Source organism: Myxocyprinus asiaticus, chromosome 40 (genome assembly GCF_019703515.2).
Source record: "Myxocyprinus asiaticus isolate MX2 ecotype Aquarium Trade chromosome 40, UBuf_Myxa_2, whole genome shotgun sequence".
NCBI classification, from domain to species: Eukaryota; Metazoa; Chordata; class Actinopteri; order Cypriniformes; family Catostomidae; genus Myxocyprinus; species Myxocyprinus asiaticus.
Window position 1 is genome coordinate 18,686,473 of NC_059383.1, and position 17,102 is coordinate 18,703,574.

A 17,102-nucleotide genomic window follows, 5' to 3' on the forward strand; every position below is an offset into this window, starting at 1 on the left:
ACAACCCTGCTGTTGAACACAGCATCATCGTTCAGCTGGGTACAACTACAATAATGCCTTCCAAAACGGTCAGAAATCTAGGGGTAACCATCGATAACCAACTTAATTTCACAGACCACATCTCAAAGACAGCACGATCATGTAGATTTACACTCAACAATACCAGGAAAATAAGACCCTTCCTCTATGAACATGCCACACAACTTCTTGTTCAGTCATTTGTCATAACTAGACTCGACTACTGTAACGCTCTAATTGCAGGCCTCCCTGCATGCGCAATTAGGCCCCTGCAAATGATCCAGAATGCAGCAGCATGTCTGGTCTTTAATGAACCAATGAGAGCGCATGTTACACCACTCCTTGTGTCTCTTAAGTGGCTGCCGGTTGATGCATGTATCAAATTCAAGACTCTGATGCTGGCATACAGAACAGTCACTGGGTCTGCTCCAGTGTACCTAAAAGCATTTCTGCAGAGCTACGTTCCCACCAGAAGCCTGTGGTCAGCCTTGTTGTACCAACACAAAGAGGCACCAAAACACTTTCCCGGACTTTTGGTTTCACTGTACTACGTTGGTGGAATGACCTTCCCAACTCCATCCGTAAAGCAGACTCACTCTCTGTCTTCAAAAAATGGCTAAAAACACATCTTTTCCATGAGCACTTAACCATGCACTCATAATATATACATATATATATATATATATATATATATATATATATATATATATATATATACAGTATATACATATTTTTGTTGCACTCCGATCTGTCTTGGACACTACTATTCTGATGCTAGTGAAACTTTGTAATGCAGCACTTTTTCGTACCACAGTCTCCTTAAGATGAATCGCTTATGATGTATTATTTCTCTTTTATAAGCTGCTTTGGATAATATGTGGCCAAGTTAACTTTTTCAAGGTGTTGAAGTATTTGTTCCTTTTTTTTACTTCTTGACAGGTTCAGACATTGGTCATGATGTTTTATTTGATACAGAATTATGCCAACACTCCAGACCAATCATACCAAAGTCTCTGTCCATACGGAGGCCACACACACACACACAAAAACCAAATGCATAATTTAATCACTTTTATAAGACTATTTTATTCAGTTATCATTTCCAATTAGGAACAGTTGAGAAAGTATGACTGACAACATAATTAATAAAAAATATTCTAAAATATTTTAGTGACCAAGCTACTGTTGTTTCCCTCCTCTAAATGTTAATTGATTCTTCCAGTAACATCTGTATATATATGCCACGGGGGTCTGCGTAGCTCAGTGGTAAAGATGCTGGCTACCACCCCTGGAGTTTGCTAGTTCAAATCCCAGGGTGTGCTGAGTGACTCCAGCCAGGTCTCCTAAGCAACCAAATTGGCCTGGTTGCTAGGGAGGGTAGAGTCATGTGGGGTAACCTCCTCATGTAAAAAACAGCATCATTACTATTTGAAAAAGTTATTTTTGATCAAATCTAGACAGGCCCCATTTCCAGCAGCCATCACTCCAACACCTTATCCTTGAGTAATCATGCTAAATTGCTAATTTGGTACTAGAAAATCACTTGCCATCATATCAAACACTACTGAAAGGTATTTGGTTCATTAATTGAAGCTTAACATTGTCTTTGTGTTTGTTTTTGAGTTGCCACAGTATGCAATAGACTGGAATGTCTTAAGGTCAATATTAGTTCAAAAATGCTTTCTCTAGAAACTCGTCAGTCAATCATCATTTTGAGGAATGAAGGCTATACAATGCTTGAAACTGAAGATTTCATACAAAGGTGTACATTACAGTCTTCAAAGACAAAAGACAACTGTCTCTAACAAGGACAGAAAGAGATGTGGAAGGCCCAGATACAACTAAACAGGAGGATAAGTACATCAGAGCCTCTAGTTTGAGAAATGTCATCAGCTGACAGCTTCATTGAATTCTACCTGCTCAACACCAGTTTCATGTTAATGACAGTAAAGAGAAGACTCAGAGGTGCAGGCTTATGGAAAGAATTGCAAAGAAAAAGCCACTTTTGATGCATAAAAACAAAAAGAAAAGGTTAGAGTGGGCAAAGAAACACAGACATTGGACAACAGATAATTGGAAAAAGGTGTTATGGATCTTAACCCCATTGAGCTTTTGTGGGATCAGCTAGACTGTAAGGTGCGTGAGAAGTGCCAGACAAGACAGCCACATCTATGGCAAGTGCTACAGAAAGCATCTGAGTATCTGAGAAAGCACAGAGAGTATCTGGACAAAATGACAGCTAGAATGCCAAGGATCTGCAAAGCTGTCATTGCTGCACGTGGAGGATTTTTTTGATGAGAACTCTTTGAAGTAGTTTAAGAAGTTCTGAAATATTTTTTCAAATTGTAATAGTAATTTTTCACATTATTAATGTCCTGACTATACAATGTGATCAGTTGAATGCCACCTTGGTGAATAAAAGTACCAATTTCTTTCCATAAGAGCAAAATCTGTACATTATTCCAGTGTATATAAAATGTGTGTGTGTGTGTGTGTGTGTGTGTGTGTGTGTATATATATACAGTGCATTTAGAATATATTCAGACCCCTTAATTTTTTCACATTTGTTTATGTTGCAGCCTAATGCGAAAATGCTTTAAAAAAAAATTCAAATCAATCCATACTCCATAGCCCATAATGACAAAGCAAAAAACAGATTTTTCATAACTTTGCAAATTTATTAAAAAGAAAAAAACTGGGGGCCTGGGTAGCTCAGCAGGTAAAGACACTGACTACCACACCCAGAGTCACAAGTTCAAATCAATGGTGTGCTGAGTGACTCCAGTCAGGCTTCCTATGCAGTTGGCCTGGTTGCTAGGGTGGGTAGAGTCACATTGGGTTAATCTCCTCGTGGTCGCTATAATGTGGTTCTCGCTCTCGGTGGGGTGAAGCCTCCACACACGCTAGGTCTTCGTGGTAATTCACTTAACAAGCCACGTGATAAGATGCGCAGATTGACAGTCTCAGACACGGAGGCAACTGAGATTTGTTCTCCACCACCTGGATTGAGGTGAGCCACTACGCCACCACGAGGACTTAGAGTGCATTGGGAATTGGGCATTCCAAATTGGGGAGAAAAGGGGGAGGAAAAAACCCCCCTGAAATATCACATTGACATAAGTATTCAGACCCTTAACTCAGTACTTAATTGAAGCACCTTTGGCAGCAATTACAGCCTCAAGTCTTTCTCGGTTTGATGCGACAAGCTTTGCTCACCTGGATTTGGGGATTTTCTGCCGTTCTTCTCTGTAGATTCTCTCAAGCTCTGTCATGTTGCATGGGGACCATCGATTGACAGCCATTTTCAGGTCACTCCAGAGATGTTCAACTGGGTTCAAGTACGGGCTCTGGCTGGGCCACTCAAGGACATTCACAGTTGTGCTTAGGGTTATTGTCCTGTTAGAAGGTGAACCTTCGGCCCAGTCTGAGGTCCTGAGCGCTCTGGACCAGGTTTTCATTAATGATATCTCTGTATTTTGCTGTGTTCAGCTTTCTTTCAACCTTGACCAGTTCCCCAGTCCCTGCCGGTGAAAAACACCCCCACAGCATGATGCTACCACCACCATGCATCACTGTTGGGATGGTACTGCACAGGTGATGAGCAGTGCCTGGTTTCCTCCAGACAAGACACTGGGAATTGAGGCCAAACAGTTCATTCGTTTCATCAGACCAGAGAATCTTGTTTCTCACAGTCTGAGAGTCTTTTAGGTGCTTTTTTCAAATTCCAGGTGGGCTTTAATTTGCCTTGCACTGATAGCCCATAAAGCCCAGACTGGTGGAGTGTTGCAGTGATGGTTGTCCTTCTGCAAGTTTCTCCCATCTCCACACATGATCTCTGGAGCTCAACCAGAGTGACCATCGGGTTTTTGGTCAGCTCTCTTACCAAGGCCCTTCTCCCCCGATTGCTCAGATTGGCTCTAGAAAGAGTCCTGGTTGTTCCAAACTTCTTCCATTTAAGAATTATGGAGGTCACTGTGCTCTTGGGAACCTTCAGTGCAGCCGAATTTTTTTTTTTTTTTCTGTAGCTTTCTACTTTGTATCTCAATACACTGCATAAAACTGAATTAAAAAAAATAAAAAACCTGTGTGATCCATTAATAGCTACTAACAGGGCTGTAGTAAGGTAATCTGGGCCCCCTGACTGTATATTGCTCTGGGCCCCTTTCCTATTACAACATACAATTTAAAATTTGTTGTGGGGCCCCTTGGACCATTGGGTCCCTAGAATCATTACCACCTTCACCCCACTAGCTACGGCCCTGGCTACTAATACAAACCATTTAAATTATATGCTTTGGCTTGTCATTTATATAAGACGACCAAAGACTGCTTTGCACAACTTATCAGTAAGTGGTTTCATACAACAAATAAAAAGCATTAAAACATATAGGGCTTAAATACATAAAGATGAGAAAGAAACCATGGTAGTAGTTAATAATTTTTTAACTTTAAAACAACATTTACTAGACCGCATATTGTATGCCACACTGGCTGATAAATGACCAAAATGACCAGCAGTATTAGGCAAGAACAAACAAAATAAGGTGATTACTAGGCGAGAAGGATAACAAAGAGGTATATAAATATATGCATAAATAATAATGCTGATATTGTCATCCCAAACACGTTATATAACGTTGAATACTTTCATTTATACTAAAATAAATATATGCTTCACTATCTGATTATAATAACTAACTGTTGAAAAGCTTCCCTTGACGTCATCATGGCAAAAATACACAGATCGCTCAGGTAGGTGGGGTGTGGGCTTCTGATCGTGATGAACTCTGGAATACACTTAACCTGAAAGACCGCTCCGAAGCGGTATTCACACTAGTGTGGATTTAGTGTGGGTTAAGTACACTGAGCTTTGGCATGTTGGCATGTCTTGAACACTTACTTCCTGTCGCGTGCACGTGCACTCAAGTGTCCAAGATACCGCAAGTGTGGGTATTGGGACAGGGCCACACACACTCATTTGGCTGGCGCCCTGCACACAGGAAGTATAGCCTATGTATTCACACAGAAATGAACCAAATACATTTTTTTTTTTTTTTTTTAAATAAATGCTAACATGACTACCAGGTGCATAGTAAGACTAAATAATTGTATTTCATAATTAATTTGAGGTATATAATTAACTTATGTTTAACATGTTTCAGCAGCCGCCTTCTCTGGATAATTTGAAGTAGTGATGGGTCGTTCATGAACCATTCGTTCATTTTTAACAAATCTTTTATGTGACTCAGAAGAACGAGTAGTCTCAGAGAGTGATTCGTTCATTTTGTGTTGACCGCGCATGTGCATTGCACAACCTCCGTTCATTTGTTACGTGAAAACCGCATAGGCGCTGTACAGGAAACAGAAATTATTAGTTCACCTTTCAGCTCTTTTGGTCTGAGTCGTTCGTTCTTTTGTCACGTGACAGACGTATACGCTATGTATTGCTCACACAGGAAACAGAAATGATTAGTTCACCTCTCGAGTCTTCTGGTCCGAGTCGTTCGTTCATTTGTCACAGGACAGCAGTATGCACATTTATTTGGAACATTTAACAACTTTTGAAAAGTGATCAAATGCTGGCGACACAAAAAACATCAGCTCTATCGTGAATGATGTCTCATTTTTCTCGCGCCCCCGTGTGTTTACATTAATATGACAGACCTGCATGCCATTAGGAGTTGGATTTATGTGCATAAGGGTGTTCTATATAAATCGATTGACTGATGAGCTTACATGTTGTTGGTACACTATATTGCCAAAAGTATTCGCTCATCTGCCTTTAGACACATATGAACTTAAGTGACATCCCATTCTTAATCCATAGGGTTTAATATGACGTCGGCCCACCCTTTGCAGCTATAACAGCTTCAACTGTTCTGGGAAGATTTTCCACAAGGTTTAGGAGTGTGTTTATGGGAATTTTTGACCATTCTTCCAGAAGCGCATTTGTGAGGTCAGACACTGATGTTGGACGAGAAGGCCTGGCTCGCAGTCTTCGCTCTAATTCATCCCAAAGGTGCTCTATCGGGTTGAGGTCAGGACTCTGTGCAGGCCAGTCAAGTTCTTCCACACCAAACTTGCTCATCCATGTCTTTATGGACCTTGCTTTGTGCACTGGTGCGCAGTCATGTTGGAACAGGAAGGGGCCATCCCCAAACTGTTCCCACAAAGTTGGGAGCATGGAATTGTCCAAAATCTCTTGGTATGCTGAAGCATTCAGAGTTCCTTTCACTGGAACTAAGGGGCCAAGCCCAGCTCCTGAAAAACAACCCCACACCATAATCCCCCCTCCACCAAACTTCACAGTTGGCACAATGCAGTCAGACAAGTACCGTTCTCCTGGCAACCGCCAAACCCAGGCTCGTCCATCAGATTGCCAGATGGAGAAGCGTGATTCGTCACTCCAGAGAACGCATCTCCACTGCTCTAGAGTCCAGTGGCGGCGTGCTTTACACCACTGCATCCGACACTTTGCATTGCACTTGGTAATGTATGGCTTGGATGCAGCTGCTCAGCCATGGAAACCCATTCCATGAAGCTCTCTACGCACTGTTCTTGAGCTAATCTGAAGGCCATATGAACTTTGGAGGTCTGTAGCGATTGACTCTGCAGAAAGTTGGCAACCTCTGCGCACTATACGCCTCAGCATCCGCTGACCCCGCTCTGTCATTTTACGTGGCCTACCACTTCGTGGCTGAGTTGCTGTCATTCCCAATCGCTTCCACTTTGTTATAATACCACTGACAGTTGACTGTGGAATATTTAGTAGCGAGGAAATTTCACGACTGGACTTGTTGCACAGGTGGCATCCTATCACAGTACCACACTGGAATTCACTGAGCTCCTGAGAGCGGCCCATTCTTTCACAAATGTTTGTAGAAGCAGTCTGCATGCCTAGGTGCTTCATTTTATACACCTGTGGCCATGGAAGTGATTGCAACACCTGAATTCAATTATTTGGATGGGTGAGCGAATACTTTTGGCAATATAGTCTCAACCTCAATTCACGTGAAATGTAAGCCTACAGCGATAGAAGAGCATTGAGAAATTATCTAGAAGGGTGAGAGAAAGAATGGAATAGATATGAACTCCTGATCTATAATAAAGTGATATGAACAGATGAGGTGTCACTGTAAAAAGTCATTGTGACACATTAACACTGGCACAAGTAATACACCGCTGCCTAACCCTGGTTGCTATTGCTAGGATTATTTTGGACTTTGATCTTGTTCAATAATGCAGTTTAATTACAAAATAAATAAATAAATATAAATCCCCCTCTGTCTGAATATTTGACAAGTTAAATTAGTGATGGCTAAATGATTAGTAGTTAAATACTAATTGTTAAATCATTAGTTAAATAAAAAAATAAAAAGAATATATATATATATATATATATATATATGTGTGTGTGTGTGTGTGTGTGTGTGTGTGTGTGTGTGTGTGTGTGTGTGTGTGTGTGGTTTTACACCTTTAAGGAATTGCCGTAGCTCTTTACGCCAGTTCAATTACATATGAAAATTTGACGTATTACCTAATAAATGATTCATCACGTGATTTAGCTACTTTTAGCAACATTTCAGCGAGCCTTTGGCAAATTCCCATGAGAAATAGTTGGAAACACTGCGCACACACACACACACATACACGTAACAATGACGTCGATATTTGTGTCAAGACCCGGATATTCACAACAACTTGCACAGTTCAGAGTTCAATCATCAGGTAGAAGACGCTGTCTGTCAACCGGTGAGCAATGAATTCTTCTTTTCTTCGGTCCACACAACAATACTGTTCAGTTATTCAGATATGTCTGTCCTTTTGTTGATTGTTTGACCGTTTAAAAATCTTGGTTAATCACAAATACAAGTACATGGCTAGCTTAGCTGTTAACTTGAGCTGAATATGAGGAAAATAGAATGAAATATTATTGTAAGACAATGACACATGCAGATAGTATACTGGTGACTTTTGTTACTTGTGTTTTTTATAACGGTGACAATAAGCAATTGGTGCTGAACAATCACAACAGAGTTAGCACCAGTAGTGGAGACAGCTGGAAACTGTCAAGACATGCTCTCTTTAAAACAAAGGTTTTGTCTCAAAACCTCGTGAGCTGCCTACATAATTGGAAATAATTGGCACATTTCCCAAAAGGCCATCTATGTACTGTAGGCAGGTTTTTAGGTTATGAGACAAATAGCCAAAGTGTTTGTTTACTTGTACTGCTGTTATTTGTGGATTTCAGTTTTGGGTAAGTCTCCTGGAATGGTGCATTAAGTTAGAAAACGTAAGGGGCACATCAGAATCTTTGTGTCTTGTTTTTATATTGACAGACAAATACAGATACCCCCATTGCTATGAACCTGCTCCAATACTTTCAGTTTGAGTTGTATGACCATTTCCTCTTCATAAGGTGATGAGCTGGTGCATCAATGAACACACGTCGCCGCCATGCTCCTAGAAGCAGCCAGGAAGGGGTGTGCACTGGGCCATCTCAGACCCAGTCCCAGCTGGTCCAGCAGCTGGAAACCCCCCTGGCTGTCCCAGCACCCATTGCCCCTTTCATAGACAAAATCAGCATGTCCTGCCGAGACCGAACCAGTGAGTTTCAGTCTGTGTGCAAGTCCCTGCAGGGAAGACAGGTGAGAAAACTATTAATAAAATGTTTTTAAAGAATTAATGTGATGTTACAAATAAATGACTCCACAGCACTCTGTTATTATGTTGTGTGTGATGTTGTATAGATAGAATGATGTAAGTGTCACTTTTGTTGCCTGTGAGTCACTAATAAAGGCAGTGTTAACACAAGAATTAAAATTCTGTTATCATTTACTCACCCTCATGTTGTTCCAAAAATATATGACTTTCTTCCATGGAACACAAAAGGAGATGTTAGACAGACCAATTAATCTCAGTCACCATCCACTTTCATTGTGGAGGGGTTGGGGGGTATAATAAAAGTAAATGGTCAACTGCCAGTCCTAAAGGCCCCAGCACACTCATGGCAAAATGCTGGGGGAGGCGTGAGGTACATTTAAATATGGGGACGCTCAAGACTAGATGTAAAACATCACCTAATATGATATTAAAATGTGTTATCAATGACTTCATACCTCATTCTATGAGTAGAATTCACACAAGATCAGTAATAGAAGCTGTTTTAACTACTCGATGATTAATTAAAGTAATATAAATGCAGTAGATTAAATGTAATTTGTAATGTTTACCTTGTGCAGACATGGCGCTAACATGCTATAAGTGGCCATAACATACACCGGTTACACTCTTTTATTGTAATTTGTGATGACACTGATCCTACTGCAAAGATGGTTTTGTCAAAGAGTGTTAATAGATAGAATACAGACAAAAGATGATGATAGGCATGGCTTACTTTGGGCAGATGTGTGAATGGCTTTCGGCTGCAGATGGCACATGAGTGAAGCAGCATATCAAACAACAGAGTGAATGTGCACTTAGGAGTATTTGTGTACAGTAGACTTGATTCCTTTTGTAGACTAATTGAACAAACATTTGCATAACATGTTCTTGCAAAATGTGTCTACATGAACGTTCGTAGAGATGTAGGTAAAGGAAAAGGTAAAGGTCTTAAGGAACTGTTCCCTCAGGGAGGAGAAGTTTAGTAAAAATGGACTTAAATATTGATCTGTTTTCACCCACACCTATCAGATCGCTTCTGGAGACATTGATTTAACCACCGGAGTCTTATGGATTACTTTTATGCCGCCTTGTGTGATTTTTAGAGCTTCAAAATTTTGGCACCCATTCACTTGCATTGTATGGACCAAAAGAGCTGACAAATTCTTCTAAAAATCTTCATTTGTGTTCAGCAGATGAAAGAAAGTCGTACACATCTGGGATGGCATAAGGGTGAGAAAATGATGAGAGAATTTTCATTTTGTTTTGATTTTTGAAAGTGGAATATTGTTAGAAAACAAACATTTTAGAAAATGTATCTTGTTTATGGTTGTTCCCCACCCCCCCAAAATGGAGCACAGTCCGTCAGACCTGTCAACAATGCAATCAGACAGCGGAGTGATTTTACTCTCATGGCTAAGTGAGTGAATCTTATCATTAATGCTTCATCTATATAGTATCAGCACAGAGACTTGCATTTGACCAATACTTTATTCAGACCTACTTAACTTTTAATGGCCTGCTTTATACGATTTGGCCTCGTGAGAGATATTGACCGCATCTCTTTAACAGGCGAATTGGAAGAGACCTCAGCAACACTTTTGCCAAGTTGGAGAAGCTCACAATTCGTAAGAAACCTTGTTACCCTACGCTTCTCAAACATGTACCAATCTCAGTTATTTTTGATGCATAACTATGTTCACATGCAGTTGCCAAAAGAAAGTCCCTTTTCGATGATAAAGCTACTGAAATTGATGAGCTCACTTACATTGTGAAAAAGGTTAGATTGATTGTTACTTCAGATTTGCCAGGAACACATTGTTATTCTGCCTGTTCATTTAATTCTTAAATATGACTCTTAACTGTCTGGTGTCATTCAGGACATCAACAGTCTGAATAAGCAGATAGCTGGGTTACAGGAACTCATTCGATCCAGGAGTGGACAGAATGGCAGACATCTTCAGACACATTCCAACACCATTGTAGTATCATTGCAGGTCTTAACACCTGGCATTAGCTTTTAATCACAATGTAAAGCTGTGTAGTTGACTTTTGCCCGCAATTAAACACTTCAATTTCTATTTGTAGTCCAAACTGGCGTCGATGTCAAGCGACTTCAAATCAGTACTGGAAGTCAGAACAGAGGTAAATAAATATGACTGACTTACTCTTAATCTTGATTGTGTTATGGCAGATTTCAGATTGCTATTTTATAAGATTTAGGATATATTTTCTCTCTTTTTTTCTCACCTTTTGTTAGAACCTGAAGCAGCAGAGAAGCAGACAGGAGCAGTTCTCACAGTCTTCTGCCTCTACCTCCTCTTTCCATGACAACAGCTTCAGTAAGAACATGAAACAAAGAGAATTTCCAGGATTTACACATTCAAGTTGTTATCCTTGACTTTTGCTCCTTTTTTAAACAAACAATTCAGTACTTATGCAGGACGATTCCAAGAAGAGCGATATATCGATAGATATGGACCTCCACTCCAGCCAGATGCAGTTAATCAATGAACGGGTATTGTTTGCTCATCAGTTGTGTTGTAGTAGTACAAATGCAGGTTAACTGATAACTTAAAATGTGTTTTGACCACTGTCATGTGTCTGTTTAGGAGTCATACATTCAGAACCGTGCAGACACTATGCAGAATATAGAGTCCACCATTGTGGAGCTTGGTTCAATATTTCAGCAACTGGCTCATATGGTTAAAGAGCAGGAAGACACAATACAGAGGTGAGAAAAAGAGGAGGAGGAATAAAGCCCAATGGTTTCTTATTTTGTTTTACTTTTCATGTCTGACTGGACATATATTTGATAGATAATTTAACTTAGGGAGGTGTGTGGGTATTCTGGGTTCATTTAGATGAATATTAGCAGATCTACTAGGTATTTTAAGACTTTGGTTCCCATTTTATTACCCATTCTCTTACTACAGCGTAGTTGCACATAGCTGGGCAGTTGCCAAATTTCAGTTGCCTCTCAAAACCATGCTGTTCAGGGAAAAGTTCACCCAAAAATGACTTTTACTCTGATTTACTCATCGTCATGCCATCCCAGATGTGTATGACTTTCTTCTGCAGAACATTTCAGCTCTGTAGGTCCATACAATGCAAGTGAATGGTGATCAGAACTTTGAAGCTCCAAAAAGCACATAAAGGCAGCATAAAAGTAACGACTCCAGTGGTTACATCCATATCTTCAGAAGCGATATGATAGGTGTGGGTGGAAAAACATTAAGTCTTTTTTTTCGATACTATAAATCTCCAGCTTTGACCAGCCCCGACCAGTAGGTGGTGATATGCACAAAGTATGCAAATCACCAAAAAACAAAAGAATGTGGTAGTGAAAGTGGAGATTTATAGTAAAAAAGGACACGAATATTTATCTTTTTTCTTTTTTTCACCCACACCTATTATATCGCTTCAAAAGACATGGAATTAACCATTGTAGTCAAATGTATTACTTTTATGCTGCCATTATGTGCTTTTTGGAGCTTCAAAGTTCTGGTCACCATTTACTTGCATTGTTTGGACCTACAGAGCTGAGATATTCCTCTAAAAATCTTAATTTGTGTTCTGCAGAAGAAAGACAGTCATACACATCTGGAATGGCCTGAGGGTGAGTAAATGATGAGAGAATTTTTTCTATCCACAATATTCCTGAGTCCCATGATGCTTTGGGGGCGATGTGGGTGGAACTTCCAGTTAGGCGTAAACAATCGTTATGTCATAACAGCATTAAAAATGACAGAAACTTGAGAACAAATGATCACAGAATTATAGCGAGGCAATATCGTTCTTCCTCACCTATCTGTTAATTATTGTATGTTTGAGGATGATGGCCAAATATCGCAAATAGAAGCAGTTTAGTTATTTTGTTGAGTCTTTATTCATCGATGGAAGAACCTGAGCAGACTAACCTGAAAAGCTATGTAGCCTATTAGCGCCTTCACAGCTGTAAAGTTGGACATGTTTTGAGAACTGTAGATAATTATGTTTATTTTAAAGCATATATTGAGTCTAGTCAGAACCTGAAGAGTTTGTTGTACTGAGATTATGTACTTACTGCAGATACAGGGGAGGTCCAGACAGCAGGATGCTAGTGTATTACAGGACTGAGGCGATGAGACTGTCATGCTGCCGTTTTTCTGAAAATACAATTATTTTGTGGCAGGTGACTGTGTAGTAAGCGCAATCTAGCTTTATAATTGTTAGTTTACATTAGTGCTCACCGATATATCGGTATCGGCGATATGAAATATGTTCTGAAAAAAGTTAATGCAGAAAACAATGCTTTAGAATTGGTGTCATAGCGTAGTTTGTCCAGCAGAGCGCGCTCCGACTCCATTGTTTACAGAGCTGAACTGACGGTGGCTCCGCAGACAGGGCGGAGTTGAGCTGTGTGTCTCGGTAAGTTAACTAGTTTGTGAAATACATAGTGGAAACTTAAACAATGACCCCATTATTTTCCCTTTTTAATATAACTAATATAACATTAACCTTGTTCCTTTCAACCATGTCACTCATGTCTGTTTGCTGTTAGCCAGCTATAGTTTATCAGTGCAGTCAGTAAAGTAGCAGATTGAAAGGTAAACATCAGAGTATCTTTTTGCAGCTCAGCAGACAATGGTGCAGTGGTGGATTTTGTCTGTTGTGTGTTGATTTCATGCTATGTTGTTAGCTAGTTGGTGAGACACAGTGCTGGAAAGTAAAATAAACAACGTCCGTCTTTTACTCTCCGTGGCAATGAGCTTATAGCTAACTAGCTAATCACGAAGCTACTTTCATTGTTGTCAGCTGAGTGGAAGCTAATGGTTAAACATGTATTCACCAAACTGTTTTGTTCAGAGTTTCACAGTTTGGTACCCCCTTCAACCGAATAATTCCAGTCGTTACATTTATAAAATGTAATATTTAAAAGTCTGGTTTTCCACCGTTGAATGTTTCCCCTGAATTTGTATAGCAGAATACGGTGTAACACCACTGCCACTGTTTATCTTGATTCGGCAGTATTAATATAGTCAGCATTTGACTGATACTAAACAGTAATACTAATGTTTATTTAGCTATTTATTTAATTTTTATTTATTCTTTATTTTAATGGTCAGCATTTGACCTATACTAAACAGTACTGATGTTTATTTAGCTATTTGTTTTATTTTTATTTATTTTTTATATAAATGGTCAGCAATTTACTGATACTGAACATACAGTACTGATGTTTATTTAGATGTTTATTTTATTTTTATTTATTCTTTATTTTCTCAGTGTTCATTTCTAGAATTTGTTGACAATGTGTAATAATAATGTCAAATATTCTTTGATAAAAATATTTGCTGATAAAAAGCAGCCTTCTGAGTACCTTTGCATAGTCATATCGGTGAAAAATCCACATAGAAAAGGTCTGTTTTCATTCCAGCTCAAAAAGTATATATATCGGCCACCATATCGGTAATCGGTGAATTTTCCCTCTCTAAAATCGCTATCGTATCAGTCTCAAAAATCCCATATCAGTCGGGCTCTAGTTTACATACATAATCTCTGTATCTAACTGCTATAACCTACATGAAATGTTTTAGTGTTGACTGAACAACTGATCCTGTTGATAGATTGAATTTATTGTTCTTGTGTAGGAAATAACGATGATTGTGCAGCCACACAATAAACTGGACTGTACAAAAAGAATTACATGCAATATAAATAAACATATTTATCTGGACATACATAATAAACATTGTACACAAAAGTTCAATGTTCTCTGTAAAGCAACTATAAAACAGTATGTATTATTAAAATCACTAGCTGTACAAATACATTGAATTGATTCTGAATTAATGTCCACACTGTTTTCCAAATCACCTTTTCCCCCTTAAGGGAAGACATGCACATTCTGTAAAGACACTCAAAAGAAAGTGAACTGTAGGCAGGAAAAATGCAGGGCAGAGGAAAATCAGAATACAGTTAATTTCAAACGTGATAAAACATCTCACTACTGTACATGTCTCATCTAATAATTATGGTCTTTCACTGTAGAATTTATTCATTTAGCATCACAGCATGAAAACAGTTGAAAATATCATCACTACTCACAGACAGTTCAGGAAAAACATCATACTCAGTAATGCCATTTCAAAAAATGTGAAGCATTCACAAAAAAGATGCTGAATAGAAATGAACAAAATGTCTAAAAAACTTTCAGCACATGAACACACCTGCACAATAATGCTATCGTTTGTATGTTATTCATTGCTCTCCATTTCTGGGCGTCTATCATAGCTGGACCGTAACGGTGGATAATATAAGTAATCCCCACTGTTGACTTCTTGCCAATAAAGTGAAAAGAGCACACAAACAAATTATTCCAAAGCTTTTTCAAACAGATGATAAGTCAATCCTTCTGTAGGCAGTCAATGGAAGCAGCAGCATCTGGGACAGAAGCGCTGTGCTTTGCGAGTGGTTTCTGGTCATAACATTGCTGTTTTAGACAAAACTTTAGTTTTGCTTGATTATTAGGATAACCATTAACTGCACACATTGTCCGGGAATTTTTTAAGACATCTTACAACATTTATAAAACAAGAATCTAACCGCATGACACACAAGCAAGCAGAGACCGTCTACACACAAAACGCCAACCAATCACACTTCCGTTAGCCAACTGGAAATTCCACCCACCTTGAGAAATACAGTGGACTCACTGAGAATATTGTGGATTCCACAGTTTCAGTTTCTAATCAATAAACAAGTGTTATTTTCCCATTTACTCTGGTCATTTTATGACCATAATGAAAGGCCTTGTAATCTGCTGTTCTATAATACTGTAATAACAGTTAGCCAGCAGCACCTTCAGTAGTAAATGGTATTAGTAACTGATTCAGCCTACCTTGCATCTTGACTCCAGAGATGCATCTTTAGACATGTTCTTAATGTGTGTGAGAATTTTTTTTCTTCCCTTACAGAATTGATGCTAATGTAGAGGACACTCAGCTGAACGTGGATCTAGCTCATGCAGAGATACTTAAATATTTTCAATCTGTGTCTAACAACCGCTGGCTTCTTATCAAGATTTTCCTCATCCTCATCATCTTTTTTATTGTCTTTGTGGTTTTCATGACCTGACAGCCTGCGGTCTGCCATGATACACTCTTGAGAAGAGGAGATTTGAGGAATTGGGGGATTCTCAGTATTTGAAGGGTAAAAGGGGCAATTCTCTCGGTTTCTTCTTTCTTTCTTGATTCTTCTCTGGTCTACATTCTTTGTTCTACATCTGATGTGGAGTGTTTAGTATTCACTCACTAAATATTGAGTTCTTCTTTAGTAATCTTTTTTCTTTAGTTTGTTCTCCAAAATTTGTGAAATTTGATATCTCTTTAATAAGACGTTTTTCAGTTTTCTCATTTTAATTTCAATATTGGCAGGACAATTGTTGCAGTAGATCTAGAAGATATACAAGTTTAATTTGTATCTGTTTGTCCATTTTAATTTCACATGTAGAGGAAATAAGTTTACAATGAGTTGATAAAATGATTTTCTTCTTCACAAAATTACTTTATCAGTGAAATAACACCATAGCTTACAGCTGCCATTTAATTCTGTTTTGTATGTTAGAGTACAAAGCACAGCTGCATTCAAAACAGGGTATACTTGTCAGGCCTCATATCCTTGAGTGCAGCCAACAAACTCTCTAATTTGTTTTCTTTTCATTTTGAACTAAGTATCTTGGGTAAAGAACCTTATTTTAACATATTCTGGAACACTTACCCAAAATGCATTAGGTTTTGTGATCAGCATTAATTGTTTTACATACTTTTTATGTGACCCTCAAACATCAATTGTTAAATGGCTGAATAACGCTAAGAACTTATTATTCATTCAAATACATTTTCTCTGTTATGTGAGAATCCTTTTAGACAAAACTCTAAACTGTGCAGGGGTTTATATATTCAATTAAAATCCCTCTTGCATTCTAACACCAAGCAGTCTTAAATGACAGCAGTGCTTCCGTACTGATATTACTGGGGGATCAATATTTGGAGTAAGTGGCTTTCATTTTTAAATCCTAGTCAGAACAGAATACAAGCCATTGACTAAACAATGACCTTGGTCCCTTTTACTGGTCTTATACATTTTATAAGTTAGAAGAAATAATGGTTAATGTTGTTTGAGAATGTTTAAACCATGTCTGTAATTATTTGCAATGCATCATTAGTATTTTGTAATATGAAATACTTTAGAACTTTTACATGAAAGTCGAACATAACGTGTTCAAACAGGAGTTAAGATTTTTATTTCAAACTTTTTACACCAACACACATCTTAAATATTACAACCCCAATTCCAAAAAAGTTGGGACCATATGAAAAATTCTAATAAAAACAAAAAGAAGTGATTTGTAAATTAAACTCACCCTTTAGAAATTGAAA

At 38.6% G+C, this 17,102-nt stretch overlaps 1 protein-coding gene across 1 annotated transcript; it reads left to right on the plus strand.

The window, feature by feature from the left end:
• The first annotated feature begins 7,633 nt into the window (after window positions 1–7,633).
• LOC127430996 (syntaxin-5-like) lies at window positions 7,634–17,084 on the plus strand. The gene is made up of 11 exons (XM_051681164.1): window positions 7,634–7,770; window positions 8,438–8,666; window positions 10,041–10,099; window positions 10,252–10,307; window positions 10,389–10,459; window positions 10,560–10,676; window positions 10,768–10,824; window positions 10,940–11,021; window positions 11,112–11,197; window positions 11,292–11,413; window positions 15,639–17,084. The coding sequence occupies exons 2-11, from the start codon at window positions 8,457–8,459 to the stop codon at window positions 15,796–15,798; spliced, it is 1,020 nt and encodes a 339-aa protein (XP_051537124.1). The 5' UTR covers window positions 7,634–7,770; window positions 8,438–8,456; the 3' UTR covers window positions 15,799–17,084.
• Window positions 17,085–17,102: the final 18 nt, after the last annotated feature.

Bases quoted from the DNA above. Each gene is read 5' to 3' on its own strand.
- LOC127430996 (XM_051681164.1), top strand. From the start codon at position 8,457: ATGAACACACGTCGCCGCCATGCTCCTAGAAGCAGCCAGGAAGGGGTG. The intron at 11,022-11,111 runs GTAAGAACATGA...CAAACAATTCAG, and splicing joins TTTCCATGACAACAGCTTCA to TACTTATGCAGGACGATTCC. The intron at 11,198-11,291 runs GTATTGTTTGCT...GTGTCTGTTTAG, and splicing joins TGCAGTTAATCAATGAACGG to GAGTCATACATTCAGAACCG.